The sequence below is a fragment of the Megalops cyprinoides genome, chromosome 12 (genome assembly GCF_013368585.1).
Source record: "Megalops cyprinoides isolate fMegCyp1 chromosome 12, fMegCyp1.pri, whole genome shotgun sequence".
NCBI classification, from domain to species: Eukaryota; Metazoa; Chordata; class Actinopteri; order Elopiformes; family Megalopidae; genus Megalops; species Megalops cyprinoides.
The window spans coordinates 10,561,181-10,583,618 of record NC_050594.1 but is presented as its reverse complement, the minus strand read 5'-3'; the positions used below and the strand labels follow the sequence as shown (position 1 = coordinate 10,583,618).

General features: G+C 44.8%; 1 protein-coding gene across 1 annotated transcript in view; it reads right to left on the bottom strand.

The window, feature by feature from the left end:
* Positions 1 to 16,803, bottom strand: part of LOC118787323 (XK-related protein 6) — a 25,770-nt gene extending 8,967 nt beyond the window's left edge. Inside the window, exon 1 of the mRNA XM_036542842.1 lies at positions 16,235 to 16,803. Within this exon, the coding sequence (XP_036398735.1) occupies positions 16,235 to 16,803 (569 nt within the window). The remainder of the gene's footprint in view (positions 1 to 16,234) is intronic.
* Between the last annotated feature and the right edge of the window lie 5,635 nt (positions 16,804 to 22,438).

Here is a 22,438-nt window from a genome sequence, read left to right as displayed (position 1 = left end):
AGCAGAGCCTGAAAAAACAGTTCAAAGGTCTCTCTACTCCTTCCCCTTCCATTCCAGGGAACTTCTGTGCACTTTTCTCCGGCTGTCTCACTCACACACTGCATCTCTCTCCCTTGTGTTGTGTCTCCCTCACACCATCAGCCTCTCTCTCCTCCATCCCTCTTCCTCAGTGATCTCTTTCAGTTGTTTCAGCGTCACGTCACTCCTCCCACGATGGGAGGGGACGGGTTTAACCCCTTCAGCACCAAAGACACAAATTCCTGTCGTCAGCTTCAGGGGGGACGGACGCATGATGGATGGAAAATTTTAAGCCACATGTTCAATATTCTTTGTGGGGAAAAAAGGAATCCACGATGATGATGATAATGATGGCCAATAATGTGAGCCCTGCTCAATACAGTTACAGTGTGGCAATTTTCACTATGACCTGATCATCGTATTTACAACATGGAAACATTTCAGCACACAGCCTGCTCCTCCAAATCAATGAAACACATTGATTTTGTTATTTATACCACAGATATTTTCATCCCCATTCCTGGGATTTTTCAAATCACCTGCTGTCCTATGATTCCCAATCCAGTCCACTTAAGATGCAAAAAATTACAATAAATATAAAATGTATAAAAAGCAGCACTGGAAATGAATGGTCTCCTCATTTTAAAATGATTTGGAAATTAATTATAATGTCTGATCTGGCAGGTAAATATACCAAGCTCTGAAAAGTCAGGGGTGGGGTGGCTGTGTGCAGGTCCAAGGAGATCAGAGGTTTGTGTATTGAAGCCTGGTTTGTGTTCATTGCCGTCAATTCACTTAGCTCCACTCATGAAATGACTCCTGACCCAGGGAGCATTTCATTTGATAACACAGTCATATGTACATACAGACACAGTAATATCCATTCTACTCACATGTGCTTCAAGATCACTCTCTCTGACTCTACCCAGCATCGGCAATAATGACAATAACAATAATCCTATTTATCACCCCTGTTTCATCCTGTGTTACAGAACACTGGTGAGTTCTTATGATATTACATGCACATATGTATGTATATACATGTAAGAATAAGAATAATAAGAATAAGAAATAGTTTATTAATCCTGAAGGAAATTTGAGAATCATTATGCAATCTAATCCACAATGTACTTCTTTGTGAGTGTGAAAGCCCTTTAGTGATTCTACAGACTTGTTCTCAAGTCATCAGGAATACACAAATAACCAAAAAGCTGTCAAATTTTTGTTGTATATGATTTTGTAATGACAGTTTTGACACAAACACTGATGAAAAACTGAGAGACAACCATTAATTAACATTTGAACTTGTATACAGCTTGCATTCAGTGCTGTTAATTCCAGCTGGAATTGCCAAATCCTGTAAAAAAAAGGCCTTACACAACACATTATGGAGTTCAGGCCCCTTTTGGAGATATTTCATTATTTGAAATGTTGTTCATTTTCGGTCTGTCTGAGGCGATGTGTTTTGGGTCAGAGTAATGCGTAAGAAAAACAGAACCGCAATTAAATGAGGCTGCCACTCATTGTAATCAACTTCCTTCAGAAACAGCAGTGTGAGTCTGCGCCGGTGTGCGGCAGGCCTCTCTTTCCAGTCTATTCAGAGAAGGAAATTAAATTACATTTTGATTTCTAAAGGCACCATTTTCCCCGGCCGCCCAAAAACCCAAAAGAGCATTCAGGGGATGGAAAGGACTGCGCTGTGACTGTTTGTACCTTTAAAAATTCCCTTTTATTTCCCTCTTTCCTAAACCAGCCCCTCTGCCAGGATTCAAGGACTGCTCCTTTATACTTCTTTGGGTGTGAGAGAAATGGGAAAGGCCTGTAAAAGCAAAGCCAAACAAAGGCAGATAATACACAGAAGGCTCCACGCAGGCCGGAGATGAGGCAGGGCAGAGGAAGTGGCAGAATTAGCTTTGAGAAGAGCACACCTCTGTTCCCTCGTCCCGCAGTCAGATAAGACTGGAAGGATTCCGCTTTGTAGCTCGGCAGTCAGTGGCAGCGACTGCATCGCCAGGCGGATAAAACACAGACGGGCCTGCGGAGCACGGTGGGAGCTCCTGAGTGCTCCTCTCAGAAGCTTATAGGGAGGATTACCAAAAAGAACCTCCCCTCTTCTCCGTGACACCAAAAAACACCTCTTTCATTTGGGAAATGGGTGGCATTTACGCACCACAGAGGCCGCGCAGCAAGAGCCCATACAGGGAATAAATACATCAGTTTACAGGACTGATCCATTTAACAGTGTGTTTAAGACGGAAGAGTTAGGCTACAGGACCGGTCCATTTCACTGTGTGTGTTTAAGAGGGAAGACTTAGGCTACGGGGCCAATCTATTTCACTGTGTGTGTTTAAGAGGGAAGAGTTAAGCTACAGGACCAATCCAATTAATTGTGTGTTCAAGTACTAAGCGTTAGTCTACAGGACTGATTCCTTTAGCTGCGCAACTGTATACAAGCACATGTCTGTGTCTGAGTGTGTGAGTGTATGTATGTGTATGTGTGTGTTTTTAAGAATGAAGAGTTAGGAGGAGTCTGTGTTGGAGTTTAGATCCATTTGATATAGAATGAACTGCAGTGTCCTTCCCTACCACTCACAATCACTGTGCACTCCACTGAGCAGGCAGATAACTTACCTTTAAAACTGACAACGGGATTGAACTTGCTTTTGGTTGCTTTGCATTATTAACAAGCCATTGGTTGAAAGACATTAAGCCGCCAAATCCGTATTACTTGGTTATATGTAACGGAATAGCATTACCTTGTAAATCACATGAAATTATTTAACTGTAACAAAAAATTGCATTCACAAAAAAAAAAGGCATTTAAGTTAAACTTACCTTTAATCTTTTTTGTTAGAATCAATATGATTTTAAGTTACCCAATGTCTATGATTACGATTATAGCTTGTTGCTATTGAGAGTCGTCTTTACTTAAATTAATGAGCTTAGTAATTATGAAAAACAGACAGGGTTCCCGTGGTCCTGTAACCTCGTAAGTCATGGAAAATTCAAAGAAAGTGGTCAAATGTTCCACTGTCCTTGAAAAATCATAAAAAATTGCCACAATCTTACAGAAAAATCAAGTTAAGCACACTCTGACGTTTCTTTTACAGTGAGTGCACATCTTGCTTTCTAAGTTATTAGCTTGATTATGTTCCTATCAAGGCTCCTAAAATCAATGTGCTAATATGTCCAATACATTGGGCTGTTCTGATGGCTTCTACATAAATTTCACTAAGTCATCAGAGATTGGCATTCACTGCCAAGAGCCTCTGTGCGGACACAAATTATTTTTAAAGCAGTGTGTCTCAAAATGTACTTCACAACATGCAGATCCATCTTGGACAAGTAACACTTTTAAAAGTAAAACAGCATCAATTTCTTGCGTATTAGCCGTAGCTGGTGTTCTGCTCACATTCAGAGTCAGTCCTCTGCCATTTTTAAAATGGACATCTACAGGCAATGTATCGACCATTTGTATAAACTGTTATTTTGATAAATACATTTAGTCTGACTTGTACTTGGATTAGTGTAGTTTGGGGGAAGGCAAAGCGTTAACGCAGAATGTTAATGTCTTAATTAGTGGTGAGATGTCTCTCAGCTAGAGCATGGAGTGTGAAGAGAGCGAGGTAATTGTGAAAACCTGATGGTAACTGTTTGCCAGCATTTAAAATGAATTATATGTTCACTTACTCCATCAGAACTGTGTGTTTTAAGCAGGCCACAGACAGCACACAGGGCACACGCGCGCATGCACACACACACGCACACACACACACACGGAACACTCTTCCCAGTGTCCTTGTAGCCTACTGCAGAGGTCAGAATACCAAAGAACAGGAGATCAATCATATGTTCAGATAGATAAACACAGGGCCGGACAGACGTTGTTTGAAAGGGGAGTCCAAACAGAGGGCTGAGTGAGAGAGAGCGCAGTGGGGGAGGGGAGGTATGAGGACTTACGAACACCTCGCTCAGCGTCCGGTCTGCCCCCCCGCTGCCCCCCCGGCCCAAACTGAAGCAGGTCTCTCAGCACGCCTCGCTTGGAAACTGAAGCAAACAAACACAAAATAATGACTCGTGAAATGGGAATGGAGGGGCAAGGGACACACAAAAAAATAAAACTAAATCAGGAGACAAGGTTGGGAGGGGGCATTCAATCAAACCACAATGAGCTCTGCCCTGAAATATCTCACTGGCTAACTGATTAAAGCAAGTATTTTGTATAAATGCTGTACACTCTTTCTCTCTCCCTCACACACACACTACCCTACCATGGGAAACCACATCTGACCGCAGGACAGTGGCTGTGACTATGCGTAGTTTAAGGAGAATAACATGGGAAAAGTGCATTGGCCAGCAAAGCTCCAACCTCAATCCGATAGCAGATCTTTGGGATGAATTGGAATGCAGAATTAGGGCAAGGCAAAGACGGCCCTCTTCGGTATTGGAGCTTACTAATGCTTTGCAGGAAGATATGTATATATGTACAATGTATTCTTAAACACTGTATAAATGGACCCTCAAGTTAAGCTAAGGACATGGCATTGTAACAGTCATACTGAATGCCCCTCTCCCTCCACAGTAAAACATCAAATGAGCAATGAAGAAGGGAACAGGACACAGGAGGGATTACATAACAATACTCAAAAAAAAACTAGCCGGTGACACTGAATCTGAGAGCAGCTGTGTCTTCAGGTGATTCAGGTGACAGTGTGATTCTGAGGCCAGCTGTCCCCTCAGGTGACACAGGTGACAATGTGATTCTGAGGGCAGCTGTCTCTTCACGTGAAGCAGGTGACAGTGTGAGTGAAGGGAGTGAACACACATGCTGTTCCCAAGCCCCACAGAGACCTACAACAACGATTCTGAGGACCAATCGAAATAATTTCCCCCAGCCAGGATGAGGATTCCAAACCTGCCATTGGAAATCAGCTCTTAAAAACTAATCTTACCTGACGCTGCTATTCTCATTGCGCATACACACATATATACCCCTTATCAGAGCTTAACATAAATAATAGAGACATGAGAAGCATTAGAAAATTAAACCTAGGAAAAGCTGAATGTGCCAAGCTTTTACCAAAAGCCTTTTGTAAGGGCCAAGCAAACACTGGATAGGATAATATTTTTCATCGAACCATTCAAGATGTCCTTAACATCACAGGGTTCTGTCAGTTACTACAAATAAAATATATGTTTACGTTCATTTATGAGAAAATATTCACCCATATGTAGTCCCTCTAACAAGGCAATCGTGATCATCATATAATTTAACAGAATTCAGCATGAACTGCTGGAGTTATTCACTGTATAGTTTCACACCCTTAAAAAGAAAGCATGGGATAACCATAAAATATGTAATATCCAAACAAAACTTGTGCAGGAAGATGAGGAATTGTTTGTAATTGCAGCTCATCAGGAAAAACAAAATCAATTTTTGAAATGCGCACACCTTCATCACACTTCCAGAGAGAGAAAATACATCGCCAGACAAACAACTGTGAATACTTCAGTCCACACTGAACACTTCAATCCAACTCTGAAACACTAGAATCCACACGGAACGATTCAATCCAACTCTGAAAAGCTATCCAATCAATCAATCACTGTTGTTTACTTACTTTCTGAAGTGAATCATTTTAAAAGCGGTGACACTGGTGATGTCATGGGACAATGTGTGTGTCAGTACAGAGCGTCCCCAACATGTGCTCCTACGCTCTAACACTCGGCGGGAGACCACGTCTCCGATGAACACCCTGGCTGATGCGTCACTCGTGGCTGATACGTGCATGACAGCTTGTGTTTACTGGCTTTCCGCTGTTTGATGTGAGTTTTCTGCGCAACATGAAGCGCTTGTCAGTGCGGTAAGTGGTTGTGTATAGGCTGCCGCAGTAACCCAGAGCAGGGCTGCATTTCCATGGAGCCAAAACAAAACCCCCTGAGTACATCAGCAGGGAAAAATCGTGATATTGCTAATCCAGTTAAACCTGAGACCAGCACTGAACTTCGGAGAGCAGTCACGTCTGAAACCAGACCCAGCCTTCTTCATGAGAGCACTGCTGCACTGCAAAAGCCACCACATCCCGCTAAAGCCGGGCCTCATACAAGCAGGGCTGACCGTACCCCTTAAAGTCAGTCCACAAATGTTCACTAACAGCCATCTCAATTTTCAGACCTGAGTCCAACCTAGCATTTCTGGTTCAGACTTAAAAATGCAGTTCACAAACGAAAGACAAAGATCTGAAGAACCTAGAGCGAGGGTTCCAAGTGTGGCCAAAGTGTGGTCCAAAGGACAAATGCATCCCAAGAGGACACTGCATTGCTGGCAAGTTTCAAATTTGTACTCAAATTGCAAATAAACATAAACATGTCAAACAGAAAATGTAGTCAGTTTTAGGTGGAAAAAAAGAGAAGCCATTTTTACTGTCATGTAATTTGCTTTTTTGTAGGTTCTTTCCCATACTTTTTGGCATCAGTATGTAGGACTGGCCCTTTGGTTCTTTTTATTGTTTTCCTTGGGAGGAGATGCTGTGATGTGATTCCAAGGCATTTTGTTATTTTTCTTGCAATAAGATGTTCTTGTCTCTGATAAACACATTTTAAGGGGAGGGGATTACATGATATTAGTCAAGTTTAATAATAGCATACTTGCTGTTGTTGTTGATGTTACTGGTGTAATGAGTTAATTATTTTAAGTTATTCAAATGAGAATGAGTACAACTTCAGATTAACAGGTTTAAGAGTCTCCAACTCTCTCACATTTTCTACCTTTCATTTACAGGGGTAACTAAAAGGCAAAATATCTTATTCATGTAGTAAATATATTTAAAGATGAAAGATTCATCTGTTGGCGCTGGAAGGTTGGTATGAATGCAGGGAGAGGTAGAGACGCTTAGCAGAGCATTACCTGCAGCAGGTAGGGGGTTCAGGTACTGAGATGCAGGGCCACTGTAGTGGAGGCCACTGTGTCACACAGATCTCTACAGTCATCAGTTAAGAGTGCCTAATATTTCCTTTTAATTGTGTTAAAAGGCTGCACAGAGATTTGAGCCATCTTTCTTTTTGCACTCAGATATCCTACTTCCAGTTCATTCCATGCTACAGTAAACACCGCAGTCTCTTCCTGCTTTGGGTAGACGCTCCTCTGGCAGGATAAGAAGGCTGGAATCCAATTTACTGATACAGATCATGCTTATTGAAGTTACTGCACTGATACCGTAGAGATTCATCTTTTCTTAATCATTTCAAAGCTTGGGAGTAACAGTTACAATTTATGATCATGCTGAATGTCTAATGTTACCCTAACATAATATCAGGACTGTTTCCTTCAGATGCCATTACTCAAACCTTTCACAAATTACAAAAACATCAATCCAGAAAGACATTATCTTTATCCAGGGCAATGTACAGGGCTAACATTTTTATACACTGTGCATTTAAACAGCACAATATTTTACTGGAGTGCCCAGGTATGCCTAGCTCAGGACTTCAGCAACAGCAGTGTCCTACCTGGAGCTGCTGCTGGGTAGTCTAAACCTAACCCTAACGAGTGTGCCCCACTGATGCCAGGTGCTGACATGCAGAAGCTCCTGTAGTTTCTTCTGGTGAGTGAAGTGAGCGGTCACACTGACCCTTCCACAGTTGTGAGGTGTGAGCAAATTAAGATCATGAGTTAAAACAAGGAGACATCTTTGCATGATCCTCCTTTTAACCAGGGCCATATGTTTTCATACTATTTCAAATAAATTTATCTCACTGCATGCTTTTGAATCAATGGAATGTGTCATTGGTTAAGAGAAGAACAAGAAAAAGGGGACTTTTAGCCCATTTACCCTTACATTTTTTATTGTCTCATCTCTGCAAACCCTGCTATCTGCCGACGGTCCCCACCCCCAAACCCTCCTCCTGCCCACGGTCCCCACCCCCAAACCCTCGTCCTGCCCACGGTCCCCACCCCCAAACCCTCCTCCTGCCCACGGTCCCCACCCCCAAACCCTCCTCCTGCCCACGGTCCCCACCCCCAAACCCTCGTCCTGCCCACGGTCCCCACCCCCAAACCCTCCTCCTGCCCACGGTCCCCACCCCCAAACCCTCGTCCTGCCCACGGTCCCCACCCCCAAACCCTCTTCCTGCCCACAGTCCCCACCCCCAAACCCTCTTCCTGCCCACAGTCCCCACCCCCAAACCCTCCTCCTGCCTACAGTCCCCACCCCCAAACCCTCTTCCTGCCCACAGTCTCCACCCACAAGCCCTCATCCTGCCAGCAGCCTCTCCTCTTGATAAAAGAGCTAAAGGTTCCCCTTCAGCGGGCTTGCCAGGAGCAGCATATGAGCAGATCTGGAGGGTTTAAACGGCGCTGACAGGGAGCGATTTTCTGCACTGTGGGCACCCACGTGCCAGCCCAGCTCGCGCTGCTTCCTCGCGGCAGGCATGTGCTTAATGGCCTCGCCGCTTCCCCCTGGCAGCAGAGGACAGAGACCCGGGAGCTGACCCTGACTCCAGCACCCCCTGCTGGCCAACGCCAAGACCTCCTGCATTCCTCCAGCCCCCGCCATCTCTCTGCCTCGGAGCTTGAGACACCACACTGGAGGCGGACTCCTGTTAAGAACAAAGTGTACCTGCTGAAGCTAGCACGCCCCTGAAAAATAACATTACTGTACTTTCAAATAAAAATACTGGAACCTTGACAGGGCATGACTTGCAAGAAAAATCAGTAGAAGCACCACTGACAGAAAACAAAAACAGATTTTACCATGAAAAACAGAGGCTGTGTGCAATTATAGCATTGTGTGTGTGTGCGTGTGTGTGTGTGTGTGTGTGTGACTGAATGAGTGAGTATGTGTTTGAATGGGTGAGTGTGAGCATGTCTGTGAATGCATGAGTGTGAGCACGCGTGTGAATGAGTGAGTGTGAGTATACTTATGTATAAGTGAGTGTGAGTATGTGTGTGAATGAATAAGTGAGTATGTGCATGAATGAGTGAATGTATATGTGTAAATAAGTGAATGTGAGTATAGGTGTGAATGAGTGCGAGTATGTGGGTGAATGAGTAAGTGTATGTGTGTGTGAATGACTGAATGTGAGTATTTGTGTAAATGAGTGAGTGAGAGCATGCGTGTGAATGAGTGAGTGTGAGCGAGTGTGAAAGATAATGAAAGAGGGTGCTAGAGGGAAGGAGAAAGAGTGTGCAGTAAACTGTCTCTGTGCTTCACTATCCCCGGGGCCAGAGAGAGGCTGTCACAGCCTTTCCATGCAGTTCAGAGAGGCAAGGAGGAACAAGACTGGAATAATCAGTCTTGGTCTAGAAGCAGTCTGGTCACCCACGCACTCACTCACACTCACACACGCACGCACACACGCACACACACACACACACACACACACCCTCACTGACTCACAAACACATATACACAGATACACACACCCTCACTGACTCACAAACACATACAGTCCTCACCCACTCACTGACTCACACACACAGACTCACTCACAACACATCCATTCACTGACTCACACAGACTCACACACACCCACACACCCACAGTCCACACCCGTACCTACACACATTCTCAGTCACTAAGATGCTCCAGCAGGAACAGCTTTTCACCACTTGAGGCACTAGAGGGTAAGAAGGCCAGCAGAGTGGCTGCAGCTAATGGGCTAGTCACACTAAAGATCAGATTCACACCTGCAGCTATGTCAATATCCACAGCACTTTACAGGGGCCATAAAGCATTACGGCCACTCCTTCGACATAGCTGAGCCATATGTGATATGATTCATTTTTTTCATTACAACTGAGTGGGTTATGATTTCCAATGAGTGATGATTGCTTCCTCCCCGAAAATGACCCGTTTCATTCTACATAACAGCCACACAGAAGCAGGCACCTGTCTCATCCTGGACACCTCCTGAGGTCAGACCACATGCCCTGCTGGTTAAGAGTCTAGATTTGTACCGAGAAGGTTGCATGTTGCATTCCTAGGAACTGCTGTTGATCTAGCTGTAAATTATGGATAATTTGTTGTATGTAAGTTGGGCTGAATAAGAAAGCTCCTGCCCAGCTGAAGAAGTACAGCCCGGTTATGGGCTGTCTCCTCAGTGTGTGTGTCTGTGTGTGTCTGTGTGTGTGTGTGTCTGCGTCTGTGTGCATGTGTGTGTGTGTGTGCGTGTGTGCATCTGTGTGTGCGTATGTGTGTGCGTGTCTGTGTGTGCGTGTGTGTCTGTGCGTCTGTGTGTGTTTCTGTGTGTGTATCTGTGTGTGTGCATATGTGTGTGTCTGTATGTGCGTATATGTGTGTTTGTGTGTGTGTTTACGCTCTCTGCTTTGTTCTCCATTTCCATGCCATGCAGCTCTGATGGCTGCATGCTGACTGCAGGCCGGCTGGAACGCATTCCTTTCACCACGCTTGGCTCGGAATCCGTCTCTCTCAGGGCAGATCATGAGCCGGGGACTGGCAGTTACAGCCAGCCCTCTGTGTGTCCCAGCGCACTCTGTCACAGGAGAAACGCCGAGTGTCACAGTCAGCCAAGGGTGTCCTGCTCGCGCACACACTTTTACGCACATACATACACACACACACACACACACACACACACACACTCACACACTCACACACTCACACACACATACTCTCTCAGGCACAAACGCTCACACACATTATCATACATACACACACTCGCAAACTCTCATACACAGCTCCACATATTCATGCACACACTGTCCTGCTCGCGCACACACTTTTACGCACATACACACACACACACACACACACACACACACACACACACTTCCACTCTCACACAGACACGCACACACACACTCAGGCACAAACACTTTATCACACATACATACACACATCATGTGCACTCTCCTGCACACACACTCACACACATACTCTCATACACACTCACACATGATCATACACACAGACACCCTCTCACACACTCACAGACATTCTCATACTTACACACTCACACATGCACGTACACACACACCCTCACACACATACACACTCAGGCACAAACACTCACACACACATTATCATACATACTTGCATGTGCACTCTCCTGCGCATACACTCACACATGATCATACACACAGACACCCTCTCACACACTCACACACACACACACTCTCAGGCACAAACGCTCACACACATTATCATACATACACACACTCACAAACTCTCATACACAGCTCCACATATTCATGCACACACTCCCTCACACACACACAGTACTTTGACTCAGACTGCAGGTGGTGCTACATGTCACAAGATACTGCAAACACTTCAGTGAGCCCCCCAGAGAGCAGGTAATATTATTATTAATTATTATTACTAATATTATGTGGCAGCAGCAAGGTGGGACACTCACTGTAGGCATAAGAAAAAAGGATAGGACCATGGGTTCAAGTTTCTGTTTGACCAAACACTCGTTCTGTCAGGAGGCCGAGGACAGAAGCAGAAGCATCCAATGAGTTCGTCTCATGGCATGTCATTCTTTCTTTTGTTTGTTCTTCAGAAAAGAGGAGCTGTCTCCATTCCCCATTTAAAATGAACAAACACTTGTGGTTGGTGATTCACTGTGTGGATGAAGCAAGCTCTAAACTTGGGCTCACAATGATGACTCAGCTGCCTCAGAGCTGTAGGAAGGCTCTGGAGAGTTGGATAGCCCATGTTGCTCATTTCTTTGTTAAGCTACAGACCACTCCAACAGGGGTTTGTGTTTTCAAAGAGGAAAGGCAGGTAGGCAGGTCGACAAGGCCACTATAACAGCTCCCAGTACAAATGCACCCAAAGTGGCTACATAAAGAAACCCCAGAATGAAACCTCTAATCTTAGAAACTACAGATATCCTAAACATACAAGTTAAGGTGAAGTATGTCATGGTGTCATGGTGTCAGTTAGAGACATTTGTATGTAACCAGACAGCAAATGAGCAAGAACACTTTTAACTTCAACAATGGGAGACACAGAATTTTCAATGTGAGGCTTAAGAACTGTTCAAACAGTGTCTGTGTTTCCATGGTGGTCTTATGGTTGGTGACATGGAACCAATCTCCTGCACACCAGCAGGGGGCGCAGCAACTGCCCTGCACATCAGAACTGTCTGGTAGCCATGACAAATCCAGACCAACCAACCCAGGGACATACTGCAGCACATTATACCCTACCTGCCACATCATATCACAAGACTGTCCTTCACTGTTAACTTCACAGTAGGTATTTCTCCTGAGGGAAAATGTCTGAAGAGCAGATGGCCACGGCTGGGTTGGGTTGGGTTGGGTTGGGCAGGTTGGGCCAGCAGAAACCGTACTGCTTGGGCCTTACAGTTGCACTGAGCGTTTCTCCCTGCTGTCTGAGAAGCACTGCCAGCAGGAAGCAAACAGAACATGACCCATTAACTCAACACCTAATCAGGCCTGCTTATCGACACTGGCACGCTACAGCCCTCATTATGACAAGATCATTAATTATGCATTTGTTTCTTTGGAAACAATTAATTACAAATAGTACGGATTCGACGGTGAGGAAAAACAGGAACAGAGCAGCACAAGCTTATCACAGGACGAAGAGCGTCAACTACAGAGCTGTCAGCATTTCATTTATCACTAAACTACATATCGCTTTTTTACCACTGAAACACACACTGCTTTGTATAATTAGCACTAAAATATGTGTTCCTTTATCTCTAAAATACAAGCTCCTTTACCTTTTTATTTCTATCCACCACCCTTTATCTACTTATCACTAACATAGCGGGGTGAAGACCGAGGCAACATTGTCTCATTCTCTTGACTGGAGAGGAGGGAAACTCCAGCCGTGGGCAGGCTAAACACCACACGCCTTTAAGGAACAGAGAGGATGATGGGAAACTCCGTGTTCTCAGCATCCTTCGCAAATGAACTGAATGTACCGAGTACTCAGGCATATTTACTAAGGTAGAGGTTGGGAAATACTCCGGCCTGGGCTGACTGTGACAGCAGCTGCCGAACAAAGGCTTTCAGGGTCTCCATAACCAAGGACACTTGCACTGGGAAACAACATGGCATGCCATTACTGCCCTCTTTGAGTGGTAATTGTTGCCCTGCTTGGAAGTCTAGCTCAAAGAAACACTGCACACTATAATCAGAGTTAATGTGCAAATGAATGGTGTGTGAAAACCGCCGTCTCACCAAGGCACTGCTAGGGCACTGAGGCATGTCTGCGCGGCAAAGCCGTAGTTAGACTTGCACAATCTACAGACCCAGAGCTCGCACACCCAGTACAGCAAGACCGGTTTTCCACAGCAATACCTGCAGCCAGAGCAGCCGCATATGAATGTCAGTGTCTGCCCAGATCCATGCCAAGGCAGAATCCATCTGCAGTCCAAGGATAAAGTTTTTCAGAAAAAAAAATTAATTCCATATTACTTCTACCCGCCTTTGGTTGTCTGCTGTGATCAGTGATGGTGATGTGTGGCTGAAACCCATACTGTATGACTGATCTAGGAACAGTTAGGAGACTAGACTGAGAACATTTTTTTTGTTAGGCTAAGAAATCTCTGCTTGTACATTCTGTAGAATTGATAAAGAAAAGTAAAAATATCATACTTGTTTTGAAAGGAAATTGCTGGCAACTCTTGACTGATATGTTTGGAAAGTTCGCACAAAATGATTCATGAAATTGTTGGATCTTCATGCCATAAAATCATCTTGACTGTTACCTCCTTATATAAGGATAAAGAAATCTATTAGTTCTCATGGACTAACCCACAGATCCCCACCACCACAGTGCTTGCTGCTATGCAGTTCTGGTGCAGACACACAAAGTGAAAATCACAATTATACCAAACAAACAGTCGCAGGTGAACCACGGTTTGGGAGCTGTGAAGGGCAGAAACTGCCAGGCAGTGTAACAGAATTCAAACCGAGCTGCCTGATCGCACAGCAGGGAGGACAGCTAGGGTGGGGTGACAAAGGAGGAATGCCACTTTATTTTTAAATCCCGGAGAAAATCTCCCAGTCCTGTTACACATGTCAACTGTGCACCATTTCAGCACTGGACAGCTCCCAGAATGCACAGCCTATTCTCACAGAGCACTGATCTCTACAGTTAATCCACAGCCATGAAGCGATGGGACAGCCAAAGACACATACTTCACTGAATGTAACAGGCAGGGCCCAGGCCAGCTTTAGCTCAGGAGCTACACAACATGTGGAAGCACAATGTCCACTCCATCCAGAACTACACACAAGAGGTAAATTGGTAGAAACAGGACAAAGTAGGGTTTAATTCATTATCTGTCTGCTGTTGGGGCTAGATTCAAGACCCGGTGGCATGGGGGGTAGTACAGGCCTCTCAACAGGACCAGAATGAGGGAAGAGCCCCATTCCTCAGGGTTCCCTCAGCAAGTACAGCTGCACAGATGACAGAGTTGTCAACCGGTTTCCACTGTGCAAACCTGTCATCCTGAAACACCTGGTCAATCTCAGTGTCCCATCACGCTGCGGGGACATGCACCTCTTAGGTCATCAGTCATCGTGTTCACACGCTACAAACCTTTCCACTCAAAAACATCTGTCTGCTCTCCAGAGAGGAGTCTGCTCACTCCCCTGTGATTACGAGAACAGGGTGTGACTTGTGAAACCCAGCGTTCATTTCTCTAATGACAAGAAAGCAAATACGAACTGCACGTAGCGTGCACAGTTTGCTATTAGGCACGAGGAGAGTGACGATGTGAGAAAGACCCACGGTGCAAAAAAAAACGGCAGATGGTGACATGTCTGTAAAATAGCGGGTAAATGCTTCTATTTCTGCAGCAATTAAGTGAAACACTGCGGGTTTCCCTTAAATAAAGGGCAGACAGAACCCCCTGCTGGTGCTTTAAGTGTTGTAGAAACCAGCTACCGCCATGAGAATGAACAAGAAAGCTCTCCATATTTACAGATGTGTAGAGAGATTTTCAAGATTTCAGTTTACCCTTTAAATGCCAATAGATGCGGCTGTCTTGGAAGAGATATCCAGGCATGGACTGCTAAATTGCAATTTTAAGCAGCCTACAAACTGCTCTTCGAGAGATAGCCACAGCTTTCGAGTCAAAGCGGATTAGTTAATATCTACACACAAACACACGCAATGCTGATGTTCTAAGCCGGGCACTGCTAAATTACTACGAGTCTTCAAACGCCATACAGGGACGACAAACTGAATCCCTTCCATGGCTATAGCCTGCTATCCACTGAAGCGCCGCCTCCCCCGCACCCCCTTATAAAGGTCGTTTGGCGGAATGAATCATTCAGAATATCGATTACACACACAGAATAGCCATCATCGAGCGTTCTAGCTAAACAATGCCTTCCACCGAATCGGCATGCCTGCCGTTTATCAGCAATGCTGATAAGATCGCATCACAACTGAGCCAAGCATACGCTCCGCATCAAAAGCAAAGCGAGCGTTAGCTGCTGAAATTGAGCAACGCTGTGCATTAGTCATACTCTGTCTACTACCCTTAGCTGCTGCTTGACATACCAGTGAGTACACGCTCAGACATGGGGTACACGGGTATTTCCGAACCGTCTTTAAAACCCCCCTTTAAAAATAAGTCATTGACCAATAGACACGTATATTAAATGCTACTATTCCTCGCAGGTAACTAGCACGTTTCGCCACAGAACAAAGTGTCCACAAAAACCTGTCTTGTCGCTGAGTTCCACTCGCTCCAGCCACCAGGCGAGAGGGCAACACTGAGACGAGTCCTTACATGCACTGTCGTACCCAGCGTAACCAGCTGCACATGCACTGAGCGCGCATCCTTAACAAGCACCAAACATCATTTTCTTTCACCATTGTTCCTCTGCTTGGCTTACACGTGAAACTTTGCAACAACTTTATAACAAACAGATAACAAACATTCAATAAAGGGGGTTCAACTTTCCTCGTTATTCTGGCCGCGAACAAGCTGTTTGCTTGCTGACAAAGACAGTGGTTGTACCGAAACCAAAAAGCCGCTCCGTAGGTGAAACAGTTGCAGAAAAGCTCGTTAGGGAGGAAAAGTGAAGCATTTTGGCGCTGACAGCGCGGTGACACACACACACACAGGTGCATTTGTCGCGTGCACTCATGCATGCACAGCAGGTCATCTCAGGTAACGGAGCGACAGACACGGGGAAGGGTGTGGGGGGGGGGGTCTACATTTTAGCTGCTTTTTCTTAAATCCCATCCGTCCTTACCTCCATACTTGCCCCATCTGCAGAATGTGTATAACTGCTTGCCACATCCAAACGGATATCTGACAGCACCTATCCCGGCTGTAAATGCCAACACTCAGTCCTGCTGTAGCTCTCCGGCTGAGACCCTCCACAGCCCCCAGACCACCCCCGGTGTAGTCCTGCACGAACCACCTGAAACTCAGGATCTGAACCAGCACCGACGGGACAAGCACGAAGAACAGAGTGAGTCCGAACCACAGGTAGTCTCTCTTGGAGTAGTAGTCAACGGCTAGCCACAGGTCCGTGCCCACGTCCCAAAAGAAGACCAGCAGCGCCAGGATGATCCATAGACAGTCCAGCCACAGGCGCTCCTCCTGCGGCGCCCGCCTGCCTTCGGTCCTCTTTCTCCGGAGAGGACGCAGGCAAGCGCTCCGGCAGCCCCAGTAACAGGACGAGGTGTTGCAGCAGCGCCAGATGTGAATGGCGCTGCTGTCTCCCGGATCCTCGTCGTCGAGTCCCACCGTTTCGTCCAGGTTGTGCAGCTGGGCGAAACCGGTAGCGACCCTCACACCATCAGATTTTGCTGCCATCTTGCTCTCTGAAGCGCCCCCGCCGCCTTCAGGGGGACAGTGACGTCACTTCCTAAATACCTGTTCTCTGACTCTACCCGAAATATGGCCGACATGTAGAGTCCAGCTCGCGCCAGAGGACGGGTTTAGCGATTTTACCGAAAACGGTGTCCCCGTCAACGTAGCCTGTCTTCATCTCCCCGAGAGCAGCCACCCGCGACGATAAAACGTTACATTATAATGGCAGATTGAACATAGGTAGAATAATTCAAACATAAATCTTTAAAGATGTCGTTGTGCCATACCCCGTTTAAAACAATTCTTCTGAATGTTCTGTGTAACGCTTTGGTCCCGTGTGCGTTACTCCCGGTCTTCGGCAGAAAATACTACTGTATTTTCAAATGTATCATGAATGGACTCACTCACCTCAGATGACGTCACTTTTCTCATCTTCCACAACTCGCCGCTGTTTCCATCTAGTGATTAGTGTTGAAATTACAAGCACATAAATACGTTGTGAGAATAACTGAAATTAATCAGATGGACGAACAGATCTTAAATTAAAGAGCATTTGGTGTTTTCTATGAAATACATATTTAACAAGTTCTGGTGAAAATAACATCATACCTGTCGTTTACAATTTTTACAAATAATAATTACTAATGATCATTCACACAACATGTATTTTGATACATAAATTTAGGTGATGATTGTAGAACAGAATCATTCCCACCTTTATCCAGTGATAGCATACAGCCTGAAATCCACCAAACCAGGTGTATATGTTTTATGTCTGCCTTTGCATCTCACTGTCTTTTGTAAGCAAAAACACTGGTTTGATTCCCAGGTGGCCCCAATGACTAAAGTATATACCCCGAATTGTCCCAGTAAATAGCTGGCTGCATAAATGAATTACAACTAAATATAGTTCCTTATTATGGGTATTTGTTAAGAAAGAATTTGTAGTAATGTGATTTTACCTATACCTATTTAGTTAAGTTACAGAGAGCTGTATCAGTTCATTTGAAAACTAACCATTTTATTGGTTCATACAAAAAAGCCAAATTCAGATAAATGGTTTGGCACAAAGTGTCAATCCTTCTTTAAATTTAAATGTATGTGTTATGTTATCCATATTCATTCACATTGCTGATTAACAGGGAAGAAATATAATATAACAAAACTGAATGTTTTTGCTGTTTACAAATGTGTCAGGATGATACACTTAAAGTGCAATAATACTGCACAGACCAAAGTCATATTTTTTTCACAAATTAATCCAGAAAAAAAGAGTGTTACATTCACTCACTCCTTCAAGTAATCTTTCAAATAAAATCTAACACAAAGAATCTACACCAACATTCTGCATTTTGAGAGTTCAATGGACACATCTGAATTTATATTGGGGCATCCAAAGGCTTCCTTTTTCTGTTGGGTGTAAGAATATAAGGAGATATATATAGCATATATATATAGCTATATATATATATATATATATATATATATATATATATATATATATATATATATATATATATATATAGCATATCTACTAGTGACAAGGATATTAGAAACGCTCCAGTCCCAAAAGAGAGGCAGGCCTGCATCTCAATACAGCACAGACACGTTTTAGCTTGTCATCCAAAGATACATCTGGAACATTCAGACGGGACCTCCCACTCATGGTGATGAATCTAACTCCAACACTTACAACAGTCAGACTGGGAGAACTTCAAAAGAGCAGCTCTCAGACTAGGAGACTTTTAAAACAACTATTAGACTGGGACAGTTGTTTTAAAATACTACTGAACAACCCTCAGATGGGCAGATCCACAACAGAACAATTCTCGGACTAGGAGATCTGCTTTAGAACAACCATCACACTGAAAGATCTGCTAAAGAACAGTCCTCTCGGTTCATCCTTGTCTCACAAGCCCATATGCTATTTCCATTTTTCATTAGTAGAAATGAAAGACAAAAAATATTTTAATGTGCAAGGCACAGCTGGCCTGCAGCAGATCATTTTCCCATTAGCATACAGACTTACACATGTGTGCGTGTGCGCACACACACTCACACATACATTCACAGATACACTCACATGCTCGTGCTCTCTTAGCCCTCCCACAAACACATATACACACTCCTCTCTTACCCACACTCACACACACACTCTCTGTCTGTTACACACACACACACGCACACACACACACTGTTCCTTTTCTCTTCATGTTGTACTGTAATAGAGAACATGACAGCAGAGGCTAGTTGTGGGCAGTGAACTGTACCACACAAGCGGGCAGTGATTCTCTGCCTTCTCCTCCACTGTTCACAGCACAGAACCCGTGTGAGCGCAGCTCTGAACACGACCCGTACTGAATTTCATACATCAAAGCACACAGAGCAAATGTTTTCCCGACTTTTTATGCTGTGTCAAACGACAAGGAGACTTGATGTTTTTATTCCTCGGCATAAGCCTTTAACAGCGTCCACCAACGATTCCTGAAAGGGGCCAGATTACATAAAGATGTCTCACGGTGGCCCTTGTCCCAGTGCAGCCAATAATATCAGGGCGTCCGCTGTGTGCAGAAGCTATTAGCCGCGGTACAAACGCAGGGCAGGCTGCGGAACGCTCGGGGATCGCGACTCAGCCCATCAAAAGCAGGCGCGCTACAGGACATGACAGCTCTCTCCGCTCACGCCCAGCCCCTTCAGATCCCTCCGCGCACCACGTTAACCGTTAAGGAAACCCGGTCAGAGCTAAAAGCTTTCCGCGTTTTTTTCCCCGAACAGCATGAAATTTTTATGAAAGCAAAAGTGGGGCACAGTTCCTCCCGGGGCGAGGGGTTAAACACGGAGACTGCGTGCGGGTGAATAATGCAGTGCGGATAATCGCGGAACAGATCCCCGGAGAATGCAGCCGCTTTCATGTGCACAACCAGAGGCGGCACGGGAGTTAATGACTCCCTTCCACTCCAAATGGAAAAGCCCCACGTTAGGTTAGCACTGCAGCCAAGGGTGCGTACCACCTACAGACACACTTCTGAAGCAGCTGTAGGTTCCATTGACCCAGCTTAGCTGGCGGTAAACTTTACCTGTGTTAAGCTGGAGCCAGTTCCACTGACTCTAGATCAGCCATACCTGAGGTGAACGGGAGGAGTGTCCATTCTCAGTTATTCCTGGTCCAGCTTAGCTGTACATCCTCTATGCCGTCTAGATAATTACTGAAAATACAGATACAGAAACAGTGCTGTGTGTTCGATTAAGTGATATTATTATGCTGTTGGCTAAAGAAAAATGAATGGATGATTGTTAGGCCTTAAGTGACAATGTGGCCTAATCGATCCAGACCTAACTCGGTTAGAGCACAAACCCTTCTTACACTTCTTACACAGCCAATAACGCTGAATGTAGCAGCACTGCAGGTAGAACGCCAAGTCAAGCCTAAACACCGCATGCATGTTTAATATGTATCGCCAGTTCTAATACTTACTACAGAGCATCAACATTTCAGATCTGCTGCTTTAGAGCCTCTGGCAGGAGCCAGGTATTCCTTATCAGACGACAGCAGTTGGACACGCTTCCCGCTGAAGCTCAGCTGACAGGCAAGCAACACAGCCAGCTTAATGAACTTTGAAGAATGTACAACGTACAACCAGCCAGATGTGGGCATGTTTCCGCTCTGGTGTAGTTTTGCATGTCAAGGAGGTATAACAAATAGATGCTTTCATTATGTCAGAGCTTTCCTTGGTTTTCTGTTGAATAAAACATATTCCCTACAAAGGTAAAAATATTTGCTTTTGAAGCATTTTTTCCCCAGAACATATCATAATACCTTCCAGAAACAACAGCAAAGTGTCTTTTCATGAGGAAGGACAATATTTTTTTTTTTTTTCTCAGAAAGGAATAGGACTGTTTTCTTTCTTTTGTGCTAAGGAAGTACTTTTTTTCCATGGCAGGACCATTCTGAAGGGTCTCTGTACCAAATGAAGGGTGGTTTTTTTTTGGATGAGCAGTTTTCCCTGTGGAGTGAGCATTTCTAAGGGACAGATGTTTCCCTAAAGAAGGACACAGTAAGTAATTTTGTCTTCAGATGAGAATCACAACCTCCTACACAACCTTTATGAATTACCCCCAACACACTAACTACCTCTGTTACACTAACTACCCCCATACTAATTATGCTAACTATCCTTCATAGACTACCAACACCCTGCCCCAACTACCCCTGCTACACTAAATACCCCACTACCCTAACTACCCGTCCTACACTAATTACCCTCACTATACTAACTACCCCTGCTACACTACTTACCCTGGCTACACTATCTACCCCCACTACTCTGACAACTCCTGCCACACTAAGTCCACATCTTGCTGCTCGCCGTGAGTCATCAAAGTCAATTCCACAGCAGAGGCGGTGTCTCACACTACACCACAAAGGCTGAGAAATGAACCAACAAAATCTCCTGCGATGCATCAGCCATCCATCTGTTTATGCCTCATCACGAGCCCTTCACCTCCAGAGAATCACCTGTAGGAGCTGCTTATCTGAGGAAGAGGAAAGCTTGTGTGGAATATAACCGGGTATCATTTGTGACAGTGGAGTTTAGATCACCCTCTCTGTGCCTTTGCAGGCTCCGTCCACACGTCCACTTAAACTACGTGGCTGTCCGCATGTTCGTTCTCAGTTCGTGAGCGATGTACCACTTCAATAATGTCTTAGTTCTTAGTTCCCTCCCCGGCATGCATACATACAATCGGCTCTCTATATAAGCACCCTGGATAACTGCATACTCTATGTCACTGCAGAGTAAGCATCTGGGCCCATTTTAGTCCAAGTAAAGTAGTCCTGTTATGTCTATACTCTAGTTAAGGACATAATGTCATAACACTTCCAAGCATATGGAGTAATCAGGAGTCCACTGTAATTCACAATAAGGTGTTTGTGACCTCAAATAACTTTACCATGGGGGACTGTGTATTTAAAACTGTGCTAAAGACACAAATATAAGAGCATGAAATACATTGTTATTGTATTGTAAATTTATGGACAATCAGTCATTCAAGTGTGTGTTGTTTGATTTGGATCTATAGTCATCCACCAACCAAAAATGAGTCAAGAACATGCCGCCCCAGCAAGGCTGTTAGGTGATGCATTTCTCCGCAATAAATGTGGGCAGTGCAGCAGATACTCAGAATAAACTGCCTGTGTCCACCTGTTCAGGAGGGAGGCAGTTCTGTTAAATATCCCATCACCCACTGCATTTCTCAGGAGGACCTTGTAGCACCCCCTGCTGGTGTAAGAGGAAGACAATACTAAACCTTTTGGGGTGGTTGATTTTTTAAAATCTATTTTAGGGTTAATCGCATGGACTATTCATAATTTCTTTAATGCAGATATACTCGTGACAGTTGTGACAGTGACTAGTGGCAGTTTTTTTTTTCACCATGTTAATCATTTGCCAGTTTGTTTCACTGTTTGTATTGGGACGGGAAACCTCTCCCCCCTCCCAGCCCTAAGGGATTCACCCTGCAGTTATGTTTGTATCAATTTTAATTGAAACCGTTCTGGCATGTGTCATGTTGACTGCCAACTGCAGCAGAGGACTCCTGGGTCTCCTTCCCCTTCTCTCAGCCACCCCCCCCCCCCCAC